We start from the raw sequence: 18,402 nt of genomic DNA, 5'->3' as shown, positions 1-18,402 counted from the left end.
AAGGTCCCTTCAACTGTGCTATGTAGGGTTAAAGCCACATGCCAACGCACTGATTAGATCTTATCAGTGTGGTTTTTGACTTGGTCGCTTTACCATTGACCAAATGTTCACACTTCGACAAATCCTGAAAAAACCCATGAGCATAACGTCGACATTCCACTACCTTTTTGTTGATTAAAAAGCAGCTTTTGATAGCTCCATAAGGTATACCGTTTACGCCGCTTTGCAAAGTAACTTTGAAGAATGACGGTAGACAATATCCGTAGTTACAAGGCATGATCAAGCCTCTCCGAATGTTTACATATCATGCGAGGCTTCAGACAAAGTGTTCCCTTGTCATATAATCACATCAATTTCGTCATGGAAGTGATCATGCGCAGGGCTGGTGTTTATCGTAATGGTACAATTGATATATTTCAGCGAATTAACATCCAGTGGCTTCGCTGACTTGATCATGTTATGAGAATGGATGAAGATGCTTCAGCGGAAAAGGTATTTGAAGCAGTAGTTGTAAGAAGAAGGCGTAAATATAGACCATGTCGGACTTGATGTACGAGATGCGCACGAAACACAGACGTCTGCAGAGACATGCTACGTCAGGGTAAATCTCGGTACATAAATAAGTAAGTTACTCATAAGCGTCATTAGAATCCAAAGGTGTTAACAGTCAATAATATCACGTCACTGGTGACAATTATAAGTTCGAAGGTGTGGTGGACTTTTTTTATTTGGGAACCAGCTTAAATACCAAAAATGACGCCAAAATTGAGATTCAACGAAGAATCACTCTTGTCGACATATGTTATTTCGGGTTAAGTAAGTTTGTTTGCCCTTTCTCGCAAACAAAAATCACGCTATACTAATCTCTCATCATACCTGCACTGCTGTATGTTGCAGAAGCGTGGCAAATTACCCACAGTGATGAGAAGGCTTTAGGAGCATTCGAGAAAAATGTTCTTCGGAAGATTTATGGTCCCTTACGCGATGCCGACGAGTGTCGAATTAGATGGTATGATGAGCTGTATGAACTATACCGCGACATTGACATAGTTAAGCGCAAAAAACTTAAGAGGCTTCGCTGGCTTGGTCATGTCATGTGAATGGAAGAAAGAAAGATATTTGATTCAGTACCCAAAGGTAGAAAACGCAGTAGAGGATGCCCGGATTCTCAATGGAAAGACCAGGTGACCAACGATTTGGGGGCGCTCGGTACTACTAACTTGCGACCGCAAGCAACTAATCGGGCTGACTGGCGAAGGCTAGTCGATGCGGCCAAGGACGACTCACGTCTGTGATGGTCAACTAAGTAAGTACTAAGTTGTGGTAAAGTTTAGATAAGAGAAAAATTCTCCATTTCTAATTTAAAGCAGTATGTAAGATATAAATAACATATCATAGCATATAATACATGCTCTTTAGTTATTTATTTAGTCATATATTTCAGTTATTATTATTATAAATTATAGGTTTGCCATTTCTTATCTGTTATGTTTGCTTTTTTTTTTGTCGAAAAATACTTCCAGTGACCAGTCATCACTGTTATCCGGGCATCGCTAGTGCCACTGTGTTGAAAGTGGAACAGTCACGTGGCAGCAGTTTCCGATACGCTTGGTGAGCTGGCGTTATCCAGTACTAAGGTAGATATGAGGGTGACGGAGCTCAAATTAACCAATTGGGTGACTGGAGGTCTCATCATCAACGCAAATGAATATAGTAGACGAGATTTATTTTTATTTTTTAAATTAATAGATATTAACCAAATTTAAATTACAAAATTGCCAATATTTTTATGCTGATGTACTTCATCCCCTGAGCTTAATACACTTTAATTAGAGTTTAAAAAGAGAGTGAAAGAGTCACTTTCACTATCGCTCGATGATTCTATTAAAATCTAAAAAATTATTACTATTATTTGCTACAGAGTTTAAGTTAAGTTTTAAAGGAAATAATGAACAATAACTTACGTTTAATAATTCGTAAATTTCAGCAGTTTTCGTATTTTTTTATATTTTTTATTTTTTGTATTTAAAATTTTTAAAATTATTCTTTTAGCGCCAAAATTATTCACACTAATCAAAACAAAATTTTGTAAATAAACACAGCTGACAAGATTGAGATGCCTTGTCAATTACTTTCACATGTGATCCGTATCGTTTCAACAAAAAAAAAAAACAACTAAAATTCAGCTTATATAAGTAAAATATAAAATACGTCTGATAATTGAAATAAATTCTTAAAAATTAATACAACATTTGCTGTCTAAATGATGACATTGTTGTGCCATTTCTATCTGAAGACGAGTTAACTGCTATATCCAATAACCTTGATATGCCTATCAATAAAATTGTTAACAATGAACATTCACTTCACCACAAAAACAGCTTGTAATTGGCTACTTTAGTAATCAATTATTATATTGTATGGTAGATTATCTTCTTCTTCATTGCATTACGTTCCCAGGGAACATTCTATGTGTCATCGGATAAACGTTTTCCCCCTTTTCCTTTGTGTATAAATGCGAACATAACAGTATTAAATCCCAAATAAATGCAACAATCCATTTGGTTTTTCCACTATGATTATATTTTCCATAAATATAGGACTAAATTGGTATAGGAAATAGTCTGACCAATTCTATCTCATGGACGAAGTTAAAATAGGGAGAAAATGTAAGGTTCTATTGAAACGTTAAGTAATTGCATTGCATTTGTTTGTGTGCGAAGCATTTAGTGATCAGATTGAACTTGTATTGTTTGTGTTTTTTAACTGTCTTGCTTTAAAACAGTTCTATAAGATAGAACAAGTCAAGTGATTGCTTTGGCACAATTAGTCCAATTTTTGTATTTAACCTGATTTTTACTTTAAGTAACTCGTAGAATAAACCTGATATATCTACTATCTCTCTACAATCAAATTTTATTGACATATTTCTGTATGGGTTTTAAAATAAAAAGTGTTTTATAAAAAATTTACTTTTGAAATTAATTAATCCTCCAATATACAACATATTTCCCAATCGTATATTCTTTGTTTCAGCGTATATTAGAGTAACAAACACGTTTTACAACACTGCCAAATATACACTTGTCAATTGTGAAATTTAACTAATCCCCCTTATAAATCTATCAAACTCAATTCATAAATATGGACAAAGACAAGAAAAAAGCTGGCAAAAATTTGGAACACATGAATCTCACGAATGCTCAAAATCGAGCAGTGGTGGTTAAAGTTCCAAAATATGTAGCACAGAAATGGGAGTCAGCGCCATCCGATATAAATGCTGGGAAACTCACGGTAATAAAAACGCCTGGACAAAAACCAATATTCGAGTTGTCACTACCACCTGAAGTGGTAGAACTGAAACCGGAAGGAAAAATACCAACTGAATATACACTTCAGGTATCAAATGTAAACGACCAAACATATGGCGTTTTTTCGACCGAAGCAAGTGAACAGTTATCAAGTGGATCTGAAAAAATATCTATGGAGGGGTGCATAGTAAAAAAAATAGATTGTAAACCACAAATTAACGATTCTTATGTAGCATTTAAACGGGAGGCAGTACAAAAGGCATCTGAATCACGTCGAACAGTTTACCTTTTAGATAAAGTTGTGCCACAGTACAAGCCCGTTACGGATCATGCCCACAACGTCAGTAATTTTATATAAACATGATTATTAGAAAATACTGATCATTTATTAAAATATTTTTATTACAGATTGAGTACCGCAATCGTAAGAAAGCTGAAGGTAAAAAGGTACGTGACGATAAAAATTTTGTAATGGGTTTACTCTTCAATGCATTCGAAAAGCATCAATACTATCACATTAAGGACTTAGTGAAGATCACGAAGCAACCTATAGCATATTTAAAAGAAATACTTAAGGAAATTTGTAATTATAACATGAAAAATCCACATAAGAAGATGTGGGAACTTAAGAAAGGGTATTGTCATTACAAGTCCGATGAGAAAGAGAAAGATGAACAGTCTAACGCGGACAGTGAATCAGAATAGCACTAATTTTTTTTTTTGACTAAGCTAACAGAACTGTGATTAAATTTAATCAGCCATTTTTTTATTGTTGTAATCTAAAGATCTTGAAAATTTAATCTAGTTAAGCTTAGATTGATAATAAAATATTTAAAAGCAAAGAAAACATTTCATTACTATGTCATACTTGTTTTTCTCCATTTTTACAGCCACCTTAAATCGCCCAATAAAAAAATATCACTAATTATTATTTAATTACAAATAGTTTTATTTTTTAAATTTCTTTTTGTAGCACTATTTCTGATATCACTATTTCTGATATGAGTATGCAACTCATGTGCAAAATTTTCCGAATACCCTACATACCCCACGTACTCTATTTGCTCTGCAACTCTAGTTCGTGTTCAATAAAGTGGAACATACTTTCAGTTTACTTTGATTATATATTCCATGATAATATTTAAACAGAAAATTAATGAAGACTTTATCATATCGGGTTTTTTAAAATCTTTTAAGCAGATCTACACAGCTGTTTTGAGGATTTGTTAGTAACAAGAAAAGTCCTGAAATTATGTCTTTTTTCTTGTTATGTTCTGCGTAAAGCGTTAATATAAAAGCTGTTTTCATCCACCATGCCGTCATAAAAGTCTATAGTCTTAACTATTTATATTGCAAAAACCAAATTTTTCCTCCACCAAAAAAAAACTCCTTATACGGTATATAAGTAGGTGAATATAATTGTCGTATATTGCACATGTATATGTTCTTCTTCTTCTTCTTCTTGAGTTAGTGCTATTACGCACTTTTACTCTATAATGGCTGGGGGGCTTATCTCTACCCCACACTAGGCTTTAACTAGGCTAAAAAATCATATTATTTATTTGTCTTTTAGTTGATGACGGACCTTAAATCAGGATATCTTCCTGAGAGTCCAGAAGTGGACTTGAGGATTGTTAGGGTGGGGTTATGTAGCGTATCAACTTTAGTGAATAATTTTAAAGCTTTGTCTCTGATATATTTTTTCACTGAGTCAATCCTAAGATCTCTATGTATGTCTGTTGATCTAATGTACCATGGAATCTTAAACAGTTTTCTTAAAGCCAGGTTTTGAGCTATCTGTAATTGCTTTAAGGTGGTATTTGAGGCTTTGCTATATGTAACACATCCGTACAGAAGTGCAGGTCTAATTACTTGCGTATAAAGTAACTTTCTGTTTTTAAAGTTAAAGTGATAATTATTAAATTGCGGCTTTAATAAATGTAGAATCTTAGAGCAGCTATTCCGTTTGTATTTCAAATGTTTAAGCCAACCGTTTGTCAAAAGTGACCCCCAGATATTTTATGTTATCCTCCCACCGTATCTCCGTGTATATGTTAATATAAATTTAATTTGAAATGATGAAGTCTAATCAGGGTCATAATTGGAGCATCATGCATCATCATCATTATAGCTAATTTCTTAAAACAAATTTGAAAAGTAACTCCACATTCATTTTCATTAGAGTTACTCCATACCCAATAATAATAGTTCGCAGCGTATTCAGTTAATAACCGATTCTCGGTTTTTCGAACGTCGATTGGTGGATGGATTATCATTTGCGCCCATATTTGACTTCAGGAGACCTCGTTACCTATCTTAGTTTAATATGCATATCTCTATTGTAGAAACATAGGTTTATACTATGTACTTATATACATGATCTAAGCTTACCCTCTGCTATGAATTTGTTTATTAAACTTCTTTTGCTTAATGATACAGTGTTTTACTAGATTAGTTCAAATATTACAAATTTATTTCTCTTGAATCAAATGTATGAAAAGAAAACATTAGCCTACGAAATAAATATCCTCTTAATATATATTATTTTGGCACGAATTTGCAGTTTAACTCATGATATTTAGACATCAGAGCGTTTTTGATCTTTCTAATGGTTACTTCACTCACATCTGCCGCATTGCTACTATTCTTTGGGTTGAGCTAATGACTGGTAATCTAAAAATGTACAATTAGTTACTAAATATAATAAGATTGCATTTGAAGTATAATGTGATTATTACCTGACATTATTATCAATTATTGGAGATTTATTGATCGCAATTCGCTTTTCATTTACTTGTCTTGATATATTGATTGCAGTACTTTTCATCATATCGAGCAAACCTCTTTGGATTTAAAAAATTGAATATACTTAACAGTTTAATATTATATGCGATTGAAAATATACCCACATTTGCGCAAAAGCCTGCTAGAAAATATTCATTGATAACAATTGGTAACACAGTCAACGCTGTAATGTAGGAGTCTTGTGACTTTCTTATAGAAGGGTCCAATATCCATCACTCATATTAGAAAGAGCACAATAGGAATCTCTTTAAAAGAATGCAATGCGCCTTCTTGACGACAATGTATTAGTAAGCACGCTGCTGATTTACTTCAAATTGAATAATGTATTTAGTGCAGTTCATCAATCTGAAATTGATACTCACATATTATAAATGTTACTGTTAATATAAATACCGATAACATATTTCTTTTAAAAAGTTCTTATATGAAAATAAAATAATTCTGTAAAACTCAACGATATATTGCAGAAGAAATCAATAGCACATATTCTTAAAAAAGAAACCTTCCATACATCATTTAAAGTAAATCCAAAAGTATGTCTATAAGTTGATCAATTAACACATTTATCACACAATTTAAATAGCTCTTAAAGGTTGGTGTTTAATATACTTATCTTCCTCGGTCGAAAATTATTTGGGTTAAATTAATCCGAACTTCCTTTTTATACGCTCTAATATGCGACCGCACATAACTTTATAATCGTCCTGCCCTATACCTTTTGAATTAAATTTAGCTTGACGAAGAACTTGTAGGCAGAGCACATTAAGGTTCGTTCTATTTCCTACATTAAGCCAAGGGATGCCAAAGCAATTACCCCAGATTTTTTGCTTATATTGGCCCATTTTTAAAACATAAACATCACTCATAGCCAACATCAATTATTCGATCAAGAACTAGTCCGCACACAGAACACACAATATCTCCAGTACGGTCACGGTTAACAAGTGGAACATCTTCATGATATTTACAATATATTTCGCTGCTGATGATGTTTAGTAAATAAATAATAAAATTTTAGAACACACATTAACATGAGTCTTCCATTATAGTAGCAGGTATTACATTTTGGGTTTAGAAATATTTTCAATATGAAATTGACGAAAGACGAGCTGCAATAGCTGAGCGTTATGGTTTGAATACTTGTGTTTCTTAAGGTTTTCGTAGGAGATGAGCTGCAGTAGGTGGAGATTATGGTTTGAATATTTGGATTACTCAATTTTTTCGCAAAACGAGCAGCAGTTGCATCTACTGTACAGTAAGAAAAATGCACTCCTTCCCTTCGATATTGTGTTGAGAATATTTGGTTACCGGACATATTAAGAAACTGCAATGAATCTTGTTAAAATTTCTCGATGTACTAATACATGGAAGTTCGTAGACTGCTGTATACTTTAGAAAACTGATAATAGTATCTACGCTATTCAGTAGAGGTCAGTTGTCATTAAGAATAAAATGATATAGCCTTTGGAGATGTTGATATCCAGAGAATGTTGTTGTCAGAATTGTTATTATATTATTTAATATGTTAATATGTGTTGTATATTGCAATGCAGATATTGTATTTGTAACAAAATATCGTGTCCATGTGTCTGTGTATCTATGAGAAAGATAATATCTGTCTTTTGAGTGTCCAAATAATATCAGTCGCAATAATGATTTATCATTTTTCTTAATAGGAGGTTTAATTTAACATCGAAACGATTTTCAGTTTCGGTGAAGTTTGTAACTCTGATTTTTAAAGCTTGATATTTATTATATACCTATAATATTTTGATGATGTTTGCTTTATTACTCAATGTAATGTTACACTGTTTTAATATACTCGATATGTTGCAAACCTCGTTTGTATACAACTGCAGTCAAATTTGGGTTTGTTGAAGATATACGTCTTAATACTTGAGTGATAGACTCCTTTTAATACTTGTTCTATTAAACCTACACATTTTTTAATCTGATTAATTAGATTTACGGAGTAATAACAATTTTAAGTTGAAAAATGTCAGCAGATATTTAAAGATGAATTGTTTTAGTGAAAGTATTGATAGACCTTGTACACTATTTTTGTTTAAGATGGGCTTTCTTATTCAAGCTGGATTATAGTGTCCTTGATTGGCTTTCTTCCTTTGTACATTACCGGATATCTTTTCGGCTTGAATATCGATGGCTTCTTCACAGCAGATTCATTAATTCTTTTTACCTCTCTTGATATTTTTGATCTTAATTCTTCTTGCTTATTTTGACTGGCTAAAGGCACAACGACTTCTTAATCGTTAGAATGAAACACATTTTTTTTTTTAATTTAAATTTAAATTCAAAATTTAATTATTAAATATTTCTTTACCTTTGGCATTATCTTTTTGTATTTCTTGACTTTCCTTTCCGCTACACTTATTTTTTTCGTTATTACTCTCACCGACTACGATAGGAGAATTTACTGGAACCATAACTCTCCTTGCAGCTTCTAATGACTTATCTCTGCGATACATATACGGGTATAGCTTATTTTTCATAGTTGACGGTTTATTGACATATTTATAGCATTTCAAATAGATTACTTGGTTGATGTTCGCAGATTCCTCCATACTTTCAGAGATTAGACGAGAGTACTGAAATCTAAAGCATAATGATTCAGACTGGATTCATTTAAGAATAAACACTAAAAAAAATTAACACATCGCTGAGTGTGTTACTAGCCTATCAGGCACATTCACTAATTCAAAATGCATATGTAATATATAGAAAATTTGATCTTCGGGCGATGCGTTAAAATTTCATGATATTTTACCTAGTAATTATTGAGAAACAGATATTTAGTTGGCGGTACTTTTGGTATTTCAAAACAACGACCTATTACCATTTATTCTATTAATTAATAAAAAAAAAATAACTGATTATCATAATAAGTTTCTAAAGCTTTATTTAAATATTTTTAATTCAATATAAATTATTTTATTATTTTCAATTATCCTGTTTATTAAAAATGATATAATTAAAGTATCTCAACAAAAAAATTATTTAATAGTTCTCTTTTCTCTATTAACAAAATTAGGAGCAGCCCCTTTCCATTTTTGCTTTCCTTACGCATCAGAAAAATTATCCTGAATAAATTTAATTACTCTAGAAATTGTTAAAATATTTTATTGCTTTTTTTTAATGGGAAGAAATAAAAGGCAATCCCAACAATGGTTTCAAAAGTTTTAGGAAAATCGTGCTTTATTGAAATAAACTATTTTCAGTGATTTGCCAAATTTAAATGTGACCCTCAGACATCTATAATGCTGGACGTCGAATTCACTACTTAGTCTATAAAATATGAAAAAAGTTAACGAAATTAATTTAAATGATTGTTAAGTAACGCATTTGAAGATGGCCGATATCTAAGAGACAATCAAAGACAATACAAAGGCATTAATAGAAAAATTGATGTTGGTTTATTGCCTTAGCGACAAGAATGGTAATACTACATATTTGGTCACAGCATGAACAGAGGAACAGAAACAGAAAAAAGGAAACTATTTTAAATTATTTCTATTTATGTCCATCTCTTTAGACCCGGAGCGCAGTTAGCTTAGTTAATCCGGTCTTTAATAATTTTGCTAGCAAAAGTTTCTAAATCAAACAAACGATTAGTTGGTAACAAAAATATAGTAACAAAACGACGCGAAAGCGCTAATTGTATCTATAAAGAGCAACTACTTAAACCAAATTGGTTTGCTTGACAAAGAAATAAAAGAAAAGCCTCCTTTAATAAAGATAGTGAATCTTGTTATAAGTCATTAGTTAGGATATAAAACTCATGAGCACTAGATATCTGCTTACTTATTTCTTAAAATTAATGGCTACTATGTATTCCATATCTGCTCTTAAGCCCTAATAAACAGTATTATCTTTAATAGCTATTACCGAAACGACATGTTTTCACGTCACATCCCAACACACAATCTAAAAGTGTGTTGTGATGATGACCTGTTCTTAAATGTGATTGATCATGTAGGTATGACCATGACAACATAGTTTTGGATTATAATAGTGAACTCCAAAATTCCTGATAAAAAGCCTGGTATTAATTTCCGAATTCTTCTTTTTGGTAAAAAACGATTCGGTACTCGTAGTATCGAGCGGAAATTTATTGATTACATTATTTCAATAATGGTTTTATATAAGGATATATATGTTAACATTATTAGGAACGTAGTTAAGGTAGTTAAAGATGTGTGTATCATTTGTGAATTTCAAGAAATAGTTCGCTTCAACATTAGCGACAAAGTTCAGATCGTAAAAACTAGTAACTCCAAAAATTTTTCGTAACAAGTCGAAATTAAAAATTAAAATCTTAGTTTACAAATACAGTCAAACTTCCATAACTCGAAGTTCAATTTTGCAAAGAAAAAGGTTCGACTTATGGAGATTTCGAGTTAGAGAATATTTTTTTTTTTTGCTTTTGAAAGAAACTAGAATTACGTTTTAAGATATTTATTTATTTGCAATAAAATAAAGCACAGAAGTTATAGTGAAGTAAAATATTCAGAAATTAGGGTTTGGGACTTTGATCCCTCATTATCACCCTCATCACTTTCCGTTGCGCTTAGAATAGGATCCAGTAATTTAGAGCTATAGTAGGAAAGCTATCTATCTGTAGGAAAGCTTGATGTACAAATTTTATTGCCAAGCTCAATATAATTGTTAAGAAAAGCATTAGAAGTTATTTTATTTACTTTAAACCACGCTGCCAGGGTCTGACATTTGCACAAAGAAGCAACATAAGAAAGAAAAAATTAAACATTTGGTTTGGAAAAAGGGACTTCCTCTTTTATAGAAGTTCGAGTTATGGAAGCAGAATTGTATGTAATTTGCTCTCTAAAACCTTGGTGCACTGTTTTTCGAGTTATAGAAAATTCGAGTTATAGAAGTTTGACTGTAAATCCTTTTGAAATGTAAAGGTTTTAAGAAACCTCTACATAGGAACAAATTCATCTCATTAGTTCCTACTGCACTTTTCCCATATTTGTGTTTTTAAATACATATTTATTTCGTGCGAAAAAAAAATTTTAAAATGCTGGTAGTCATCTTTCAGTCCATAGCGTAATAATAAAAAAAGACATTTGAAAATTAGCTGCCTCCCGGACATTGTGTATATAATAATGGCGAATACATTTCGAATGCAGTGTAAACACATGCATTTCAGCTCTACATGCATTTCAGCTCGTATTTCGCAAATAAAACATTTTGCAACATTGCGAAATGCTTTCAAATTCCCTGTGAGCCTGCAGCATTTTGGATACGAAAATGGAAAAACGAAACGAGTCTCAACAAAAGTATCACTCTTCCATTGGCATTTCAACTGGCGTTCTGTTTATTTGTGATGCTGTTGCTTGTTATCGCATTGATGGCAACCGATTCATTGCGAGATGATGGCAACAAGACTGGGTTGAACGCTTTTTTGTGGTCGTATGATTATTGTGCACATAAATGCTTGCCACACCGTAAAATGGTCTATTATGGCATGATAAGCCACGTTGAGCTCCTAAAATTCAATAGATTCAAGCTGAACAGGAAATTGAATAGTTAATTTGTTGCGAACTGCAGCAAATGTTTGAAAATGCCTCTGCACTGCTGATGAATGCCAAATTAGGATTGGTAACGCTTGAGTTGACCTAACAAGATTAAACTACTGATAAAAATAAATCGCTACGCTAATGTTACATCAAAAGTGTATTTTTCAAATTTTATTTAAAGTATTTAGTTAAATTATATATGTTTTACTTATAACATAACAAATCTCATTTCGAATAACACAAATAGAAGTTGTGTATAAGCCGTGATGTGAGAAAGCTACCCACATCAATTGAATTACAATTTTTGTTTTTTAACATTACAATTTTAGAGGTAATGTATTAGACTTCCTCCACATATTCGAATTTAATTAGTTTGAGCATGTCAACGCAAAAAGGAAACTAACATGGCAATTATGTCTATCACGATACTACAGCACCTCTATACTTACTGCCCAATAACACACAGAATATTATTTAAGAGTAAATTAAAAAGTATTTTGCTGAAAATTTCTTTATTTCTAACTTCTGGAAGGCTTTAAAGTTCCATTAGAATGTTGGAAGGCAAAATTTTAATATATGTTCATCCATTGCATCTTTCCACAAAATCACTAGTAATTCACTAGTAATTAAGGTGCTATGCTTCAATGGAAGGAACTAATGATGATGATGATGATTAGTATTTCACTAATAACTTCCAACCTAGGGATAGCTCTATAATTTTTTCTTTTAGAATAATTTTACAGCCAATGAACATTTTAAGGTGATCTGTTTCTTTCAACAATATTCATATCTTTAATTCAGGGAATTATATTTGTAAAAAAAAATTTAATAAAAATAATATCTATACCAGTATTCGTCAATGAGTTTGGTCAGAAAGTAGTTGTTGTTGGGATCTACTTGTGAAGTAGCTTTGGGAGGTGTCGAACGGCACTTGGTTCGATTGGCTCCGGGACGTATATCCGCCAGCTCTTTCTTTTGCTTTCGTTGTAGTCAAAAGTCGTTTCTTTTGGGCAATGAGTTTAGTCAGAAAGAAGTTGTTGTTGTTGTTGTAACCCGTTGTAACCAGTTGTAACCCGCTTGTAAAATGTTTTTGGGAGGTGTCGAACGGCACTTGGTCGTCGTTGGCGATGAATAGTGTAGATCCGGCCGTTCTTGGAAGTTGTTTCTTTTGCTTTGGTTGTAGTCGAAAGTATTATCTATATCTCTCGCTTCTCTAAAAATGTCATATCGATCAAAATAATAAGATATTTACATAAGAAAATTTACGATAAAAACTTTGCTAAATTTATCTTCAACGCAATTAATTAAAAATTTAGAAAATCAACTTTGATTCTATATTATTTCCGAAACTTTATGAACAAAAACATTTTATATATCAATTTATAGAATATTTAATCAGTTAAAATAAAAACGCATGTTTTTTTTCGAAAATTGTATTTTATGGTTTAATATAATTCTATTTAAGTTCAACACTCCGAGTCCATCGATCTTTCAATATTTGGAAACCTCATTTTCCCATTCAAATTTATCATTTGATGCAAATCTTTTTCGCTGGAGTCATCTTTTCAGGTTTGGAAACGGGTAATAGTCACTGGGAGCCAAATATGTAAAATACGTGGGTGAAGAAGCAATACGTACAGTAATTCATTTAATTTTGCCATGATTTTCATTGACATATGACAAATGTGTTCGTTTTTTCTTGATTTCCTCACTCAATTGATCCAATAATATACAACATCAATCTGGTGTTATTGTTTTTCCTTTTTCCAAATAGTTAATGAAAACTGTTCCACTTGAATCCCAAAATACGGAAGCCAAAACTTTTCCCACCGATTATTAAGTTCGTGGTCGTTTATGAGCACTACTCCCAGGCTCTACCTATTCTCTGGCTTGTTATTTTCACTTAGTTGTAAAGTAATAGGTCAATGTTTTATTAATTCTCACTAATCGACGGTCACAGTCAGCTAGATGGTGCATAAACATTTCCATACAATGTTTTGAATGATGAAGTCGTTGTCATTTTTGGTCAATTATAAGCAAACGCAGCACCCATCTTCCCGAAAGCTTTTTCATACCCAAATATTCATGTAAAATATTCGATACAAGTTTATATAATATATTTGTCATCTCTGCTATTTTACACAACTTATTTTTTGGATCGTCGATTTTTTCAATGTTTTTTTCAGTTGTGATTTCTTTTGGACGACCCGGACGCTCTTCATCAAAACATCTGTATATAAGTTTTCTGTGCTTTAAGTACTATGGTACTTCATTAGCCTAAACAAAATATTCGTCGTCGAAATATAACTACATTTTCTATTCTACATTCTATATCAATATCTAAACTCGATGCTATGATAATATTATAACAGTTATTATATTTTATTTATTTTGTGATCGATCCATTTTGATGACTATATCTATTTTTGAAGTTATTGAAAACTTATTAAACATAAAAAAAATTTCTTTGTGTATTATTTTTTTCAAATATTTTATTTATTAAATTTATAATAAATAATACCTAACTAAATTCATTCTATTCGATATGTTGGCAGTAAAGGAACATTCTCTACGTATTTATTCTCTTAACAACCAGGACCCAATTACAGATAGCATGAAGTGATTAAATAAATATATGACATCAACCAATTGCATTTTAAGTAAATCTTTTTCATTTGTATTTGAAAATAATATATATATGAAAATTTTTATAAATTTTCCGTTCTATATTTTTCCTTAATTTATTATTTCTAGAGCAATTCCAAAGTAGAACTTAAACGCTTTTACGCTCTTATCTCTGAACCCTCATATTTTCCGCACTGGCATTCATTTGCACCAGCCGAGCAAACACACTATTTATCAGTAAACTTACACAAAACACACCTTCAACTTTCACTGAAACTTAATACTTTTCGATACTTGTAATCTGGTTGTCTTGGAAAACATAATGGAAATGGTAATGTGAGGGTAATGGTGCTAACTTTTAAGTTTATAGTACACCATATATATACACGTATGTATGTATATTGCAGTACATTGTTTAACTAAAGTTTATCAGTATTAATATGTTGCTGTTGCAATTTATATGCGTAAAATATCAAAAGTGAGGCAATGGTGAAAGCAGTGAAAGAAGCGAAGTGAAGAGAAAGTGGTTGTGGAAAACTCTGCAAACTTTTCCTGTTGCAGTAACAACACAAAAGAGCCACAAATTTGATTTTCTGTCAAAAGATGCATTTACCCTGAAAGCATTTTCACAGGACGAAATATATGAGTGTGTTGATATCATATTTTGTATACTCGTATTATTGCATATGCTGAGTTTTGCCAAAAGCTGTTTACGTATATAAAAAACATTTTAGGGTTTATTTATTTGTTTATATAGCTTAAGAATGGCAGGTTGGTTGCTAGCAACTAGCAACTAGCAACTGTCTTGAAAAGTAAAAATTAATTTATATGAAAGTTTGAAACTCATAAAAGAGTATTTGAGCTTTAAAGATGTTGTAATGCAATAAAATGCATTACAACTGCACTAGGTATGCATGAGGTACATGATATTAAAAATAAATTCTTCAAGTGTTGGAAAAATAAAACAAATTTTGAACAACTATACAACAATGCTACAGGTTATTTAATTAATAATACTAGTATATAAAACATATTTTAATAATATATAAAATTGCATTACTTTTTTAATAAGTAAAACCTGTGTTAATTTACCTTTATTTCAGTTATAGCTAAGACTAATATCTTCAGATCTTACAGTTAGATTGCCGTGAACGCAATAAAGTTCTTAAGTCTATGGAACGTCTTGAACCTAAAAGAAAATTTGGAGTTAGAATTTCGGATATGTAATGTATTTTTCAAGTCTATGGAGTTTCTTGATCAAAATTGTTATTATTATTATATAAAAAGTTTGTTTTCCTGTCCAAACAATTTTCTTTCTTTGTCAAAATATTTTTTAATATTATTTAAACTAATTAGTTAAAATTTTATTTTTCTTATTTATTTTTAACTTACCTTAGATATTACGTTTCCTCAATTGAATGCAGTTAAAGCAAATTTGGTTGGAGGTACTAAACGCAGCCTTTCTCACTTTCATTATTTTTCGGTTGTTAATTAATTATGGCAGCAATAGTGTTGACACAAACAAAAAAAATTTCTTTAAAACCTCACAGAGAAAGTTCGAGTAGAGTTCCGTGGACGTAATGGCTCTTATAAGTGTTTGAAATGTCTCAATATCGGAAATGTAGTATTAAAACCTTTAGAGCTTTTTGGACAAAATCCTAATTAATTAAAAATAATTATTTAAAAACTTGTTTTTCATATGTAAACAAAAAAATAGTATTGTCACAATTAAGAAAAGCTCCAGAACCTTACACAAGAAGTACAGACAGAGTCCCGTAAACGTAATGAACTTTTTAAGTCTCTGAAATACTTTGAAATGCTTTGCTATCTCTATCCTCGGAATGTGTTGTATTTTTGAGGTCTTTGCACTTCTTCACCTTCCTGAGAATTCTTCTTCTTGTTATTAAGAATAATTATTTGAAAATTTGTTTTTCATATATAAACAAGAAAATAGTATTGTCACAATTAAGAAAATCTCCAGAACCTTACACAAGAAGTACAGATAGAGTCCCGTGAACGTAATGAACTTTTTAAGTCTCTGAAATATTTTGAAATGGTTTGCTAGAGATAGCCTCGGAATGTGTTGTATTTTTGAAGTCTTTGCACTTCTTCACCTTCCTGAGAATTCTTCTTCTTGTTATTAAGAATAATTATTTAAGAATTTGTTTTTTATATATAAACAAAAAAATAGTATTGTCACAATTAAAAAAATCTCCAGAACCTTACACAAGAAGTACAGGTAGAGTCCCGTAATCGTAATGAACTTTTTAAGTCTATGAAATACTTTAAAATGCTTTGCTATCTCTATCCTCGGAATGTATTGTATTTTTGAGGTCTTTGCACTTCTTCACCTTCCTGAGAATTCTTCTTATTGTTATTAAGAATAATTATTTAAAAATTTGTTTTTCATATATAAACAAGAAAATAGTATTGTCGCAATTAAGAAAATCTTCAGAACCTTACACAAGAAGTACAGAAAGAGTCCCGTGAACGTAATGAACTTTTTAAGTCTCTGAAATATTTTGAAATGCTTTGCTAGAGATAGCCTCGGAATGTGTTGTATTTTTGAGGTCTTTGCACTTCTTCACCTTCCTGAGAATTCTTCTTCTTGTTATTAAGAATAATTATTTAAGAATTTGTTTTTCATATATAAACAAAAGTTAAATAACCAGCATAACCGTTTTTATTTTTGAGTGTGTAAAAAACTTATTAACTTACCTTATCTTTTATTTCTTTCCAATTAATTATAAATGAAATAAACGTATTATGTATTTGTTTTACTAAGCAAAACTTTTCTTAATTTACAAATTATGGACGAGAGTAGTGTTGTAGCAAACAATATATAGAACCCAGTAGAAAACGTTTATGTAGAGTTGCAGAAATTTTACAAATTTCTTAATTTCTTCGATTGTTTTGGAACCTTCTAGGAAACGTATAGGTCTTGAGAAAATTATTTGACAACGTATTAAAATTTCTTGAACAATATGGTTATAAATTTTGATAAAAATTTTGAAAGTATATTCTACCGACTTAAACACCTATTAACTGGTGATAATTGACTGTAAATTGACTGTAATAATTTTATTATTGACTATAAAGAATAAGCACATATTTATTCACTAACCTTTTATTTTTTTCCGATTAAGTATGACTAAGAGAAAAATATGGCTGCACTAGTTATAGTGCAGTTAAGAATAATATCTCCGAACCTTGAAAAAAACGTTAAGAAATAGAGTTTCCGGAATGTATTATAAGAAATATTTACAAGTCTTCAGAACTGTTTCACCTTAAATGAAAGGTTTAAAATGAAATTTATGAAATGTGATGAGTTTTAACTTTATATTTTAAAATCTTTTATATCTGTTTTATTTAAAATTAAATAATTAAATATAACAAAGGTATGTGTAAAATAATTTTATTGAAAAAAAAATGGCTTACCGTAATGTAGATAATTTTTTTTATTTCTTGTTCTGTTCAGAAAAAAAAAATTCAAAAAATAAGTTTCTTCAAAATATTTTACAAAATTTATTCTATCTTACTAAAATATGCGATTTTTTATTATAATATAAAAATCTATTTATTTTGTTAGAGTGATTGCGCTTACAGCGTAGCGGTTTTCCAACTTTCACAATGAAGTATTAATGCTGAAGAATAACAACGTTGATACTTAAGTACAGTTGATTCATCAGTTATCGAAGTTTGGACGACATACGATAGCCAGGATTGAAATAAAAGTTGTGCCTTTGGCTTTTACATATTGAGGCTAAGGCATACGGATTGCATATCGTACAGGTTGAGACGTACATAAAATCTACAAACTTCTAAAAACTAAATAATTAAAATACTAATTTGAATGTATTTCATATATATATTTTTATAATTATTGAAAATAATTTAATAATTTCAACTTCATATTCGATTTATTGTTACTAATACATAATTTATACAAATACTTATCCAACCTCTTTACCATATTTATATATGGATTCAGTTTGAAAAATGGTACATATCACTGCATATATGGTATATAAAGATAAGTACAATTATTTAAACAGCAAAAAATATAAATGTTTATTACAATATCAATGTTGAATTTATCATATATT

The 18,402-nt window shown here is 30.8% G+C and overlaps 2 protein-coding genes and 2 long non-coding RNA genes across 4 annotated transcripts; 1 reads left to right on the top strand and 3 right to left on the bottom strand.

Moving 5' to 3' along the window:
- The first annotated feature begins 3,034 nt into the window (after positions 1-3,034).
- Positions 3,035-4,148, top strand: LOC119683238 (general transcription factor IIF subunit 2-like). The gene is made up of 2 exons (XM_038096876.1): positions 3,035-3,651; positions 3,720-4,148. Exons 1-2 carry the CDS (start codon positions 3,145-3,147, stop codon positions 4,014-4,016), a joined length of 804 nt encoding a protein of 267 aa, XP_037952804.1. The 5' UTR covers positions 3,035-3,144; the 3' UTR covers positions 4,017-4,148.
- A 3,697-nt stretch (positions 4,149-7,845) lies between these two features.
- Positions 7,846-8,667, bottom strand: LOC119673911. Its single transcript, XM_038085016.1, has 2 exons — positions 8,458-8,667; positions 7,846-8,378 (listed from the first exon to the last, which is right to left on the bottom strand). Exons 1-2 carry the CDS (start codon positions 8,624-8,626, stop codon positions 8,197-8,199), a joined length of 351 nt encoding a protein of 116 aa, XP_037940944.1. The 5' UTR covers positions 8,627-8,667; the 3' UTR covers positions 7,846-8,196.
- Positions 8,668-8,685: 18 nt separating this feature from the next.
- LOC119673910 lies at positions 8,686-16,385 on the bottom strand. Its single transcript, XR_005252198.1, has 4 exons — positions 16,049-16,385; positions 15,689-15,954; positions 15,389-15,485; positions 8,686-8,729 (listed from the first exon to the last, which is right to left on the bottom strand). It is a non-coding gene; the product is annotated as an uncharacterized LOC119673910 (long non-coding RNA).
- A 662-nt stretch (positions 16,386-17,047) lies between these two features.
- LOC119686079 lies at positions 17,048-17,763 on the bottom strand. The gene is made up of 3 exons (XR_005252874.1): positions 17,735-17,763; positions 17,421-17,582; positions 17,048-17,366 (listed from the first exon to the last, which is right to left on the bottom strand). It is a non-coding gene; the product is annotated as an uncharacterized LOC119686079 (long non-coding RNA).
- Positions 17,764-18,402: the final 639 nt, after the last annotated feature.

The sequence above is a fragment of the Teleopsis dalmanni genome, chromosome 2, assembly GCF_002237135.1.
Source record: "Teleopsis dalmanni isolate 2A chromosome 2, ASM223713v2, whole genome shotgun sequence".
NCBI classification, from domain to species: domain Eukaryota; kingdom Metazoa; phylum Arthropoda; class Insecta; order Diptera; family Diopsidae; genus Teleopsis; species Teleopsis dalmanni.
The sequence above is the reverse complement of the archived record's forward strand: the minus strand, read 5'-3'. Positions and strand labels throughout refer to the sequence as shown.

Coding starts and splice junctions, on each gene's coding strand:
- LOC119673911 (XM_038085016.1), bottom strand. CDS start 8,626: ATGAAAAATAAGCTATACCCGTATATGTATCGCAGAGATAAGTCATTA. Junction 8,379..8,457: donor ACAAAAAGATAATGCCAAAG/GTAAAGAAATAT, acceptor CTAACGATTAAG/AAGTCGTTGTGCCTTTAGCC.
- LOC119683238 (XM_038096876.1), top strand. CDS start 3,145: ATGGACAAAGACAAGAAAAAAGCTGGCAAAAATTTGGAACACATGAAT. Junction 3,652..3,719: donor TTACGGATCATGCCCACAAC/GTCAGTAATTTT, acceptor TTTTTATTACAG/ATTGAGTACCGCAATCGTAA.